The following is a 1,677-nucleotide window of genomic DNA, read 5'->3' on the forward strand; positions in this document are numbered from 1 at the left end:
TCAGAACTAGAAGTGGAAGAAACAGCAGGACTAGTTGAAGAAACAGAGGGAGCTGAAGAAACAGAAGTAGTTGAAGAAACAGAAGCAGGAGGAATACCAGGAGAAGCAACAGCAGGAGCAAGAGCAGAAGGAGTAGGAGAAACAGGGCTAGCAGTGGAAGAAATATTAGTGCCAACAGCAGTTGAAGAATGAGAATGGGATGCCGCGTCTTTTTGATCAATATGATTTGTTTTACTTTTTTCTAGAGAAACGTCTTCATCAGCTTTATGTACCTTACTACCATCAGGGCGTACTGTACCGTTTTTTGTGTCGTTGTACTAGAGTCAATTGTAGAAATGCTATCATCAGATTTGATATCAGGCTTTTCTGGAGGTTCAACGATTTTAGGGGAAGACAAGGATTTTGTTTTTTCTATTAATGTTTCTAATTTATCAATAACATTACTCCTTTTTGTTACAGAAGAACTATTAACCTCATGAAGTTTTGTTTTCAATTCATTTAATATTTGAACATTTACATTATTGCTGTCACACCAATCTAATGAACCTGAAGATCTTTCAAATAATATATTTAGAATCTCATCATCCGTAGTCACCAAATATATTAATTTCATTATACGTTCATCTGTTCCATTTTGAGCATAATTATATGATTCTAAATTACATTTATAATAATGATCTTCTTTAAGCAATGGGGATATCTTATTATTTATTAAACTAAAAAGATTCATCTTAACGTCATCTGGAACACAACGCATTATTCTGAAACAATATAGCCATATGTTTAAATAGATACATCGTATATCAGGTTTTATATAGTTTCCGAGGTTTTTAGATTCGGAAATTTTATTAATATGAGATGCATCCTTTAAATTTCTTACAAGAATCTTACAAAAATTATTGTATTTTGTTTTATGTTCATCGGAACCATATGGATTATCTTTGCAAACTTTATAAATTTTCCTACTTATTTTTCATCATCATCATCATCATCATCATCATCATCACCATCATCATCACCAGCATCATCATCATCATCATCAATATATTCATCAGAAAAATCCATAAACCAAGTCTGTATAGGACTTAAAACATTATCCTAAAAACAAATAAAAAGAACATATAAATATACACACATTTCCTGGACGGTAGCAATTCATTTTATCTATTGGATATACGATTATATTTAATTAATGGTTATAAATATTTATTTCATAAAAAAAGAAATTATAAATTACATCATTGCCTTCCCATTTTTTTATTTCTGCATCTAGTTTTTCACCCATGATAAATTAAGCATCACAACAAAACAATCTGCATTTATATATATGAAAAATTATTACATAAAATTAGATGATATATAAACTTTTGTTCTAATCTAAATTAAAATTTTTTTTATGTTTAAATTAATAAAAAATGTTTTTTATTTATATACTTTTCTATCTTTAACGCACATATTTATGCACTATAAGTTAACATAAAACATACAAAATATAATGTGCAAAATAGCTCTATAACTATGAATATATGCTATTATATTACCAAGCAACATTAGGTAAATGTTCTGATTATAGAATTACTATAAGCTTGAAAAAAATATATATATGTTTTAAGATATGTATAAGTATAAAGAGTAATTGCCATAGATTTTATTATTAACTTGACAGTTTGTCTTCAT

At 28.0% G+C, this 1,677-nt stretch overlaps 1 protein-coding gene across 1 annotated transcript; it reads right to left on the minus strand.

Moving 5' to 3' along the window:
• Positions 1-241: 241 nt before the first annotated feature.
• PCYB_005440 (hypothetical protein) lies at positions 242-875 on the minus strand (the record flags this gene model as incomplete). Its single annotated transcript, XM_004227965.1, has 1 exon — positions 242-875. A coding segment is annotated over one exon (633 nt), but the record flags the coding sequence as incomplete, so codon positions are not given.
• Positions 876-1,677: the final 802 nt, after the last annotated feature.

The sequence above is a fragment of the Plasmodium cynomolgi genome, assembly GCF_000321355.1.
Source record: "Plasmodium cynomolgi strain B DNA, scaffold: 0740, whole genome shotgun sequence".
NCBI lineage: Eukaryota > Apicomplexa > Aconoidasida > Haemosporida > Plasmodiidae > Plasmodium > Plasmodium cynomolgi.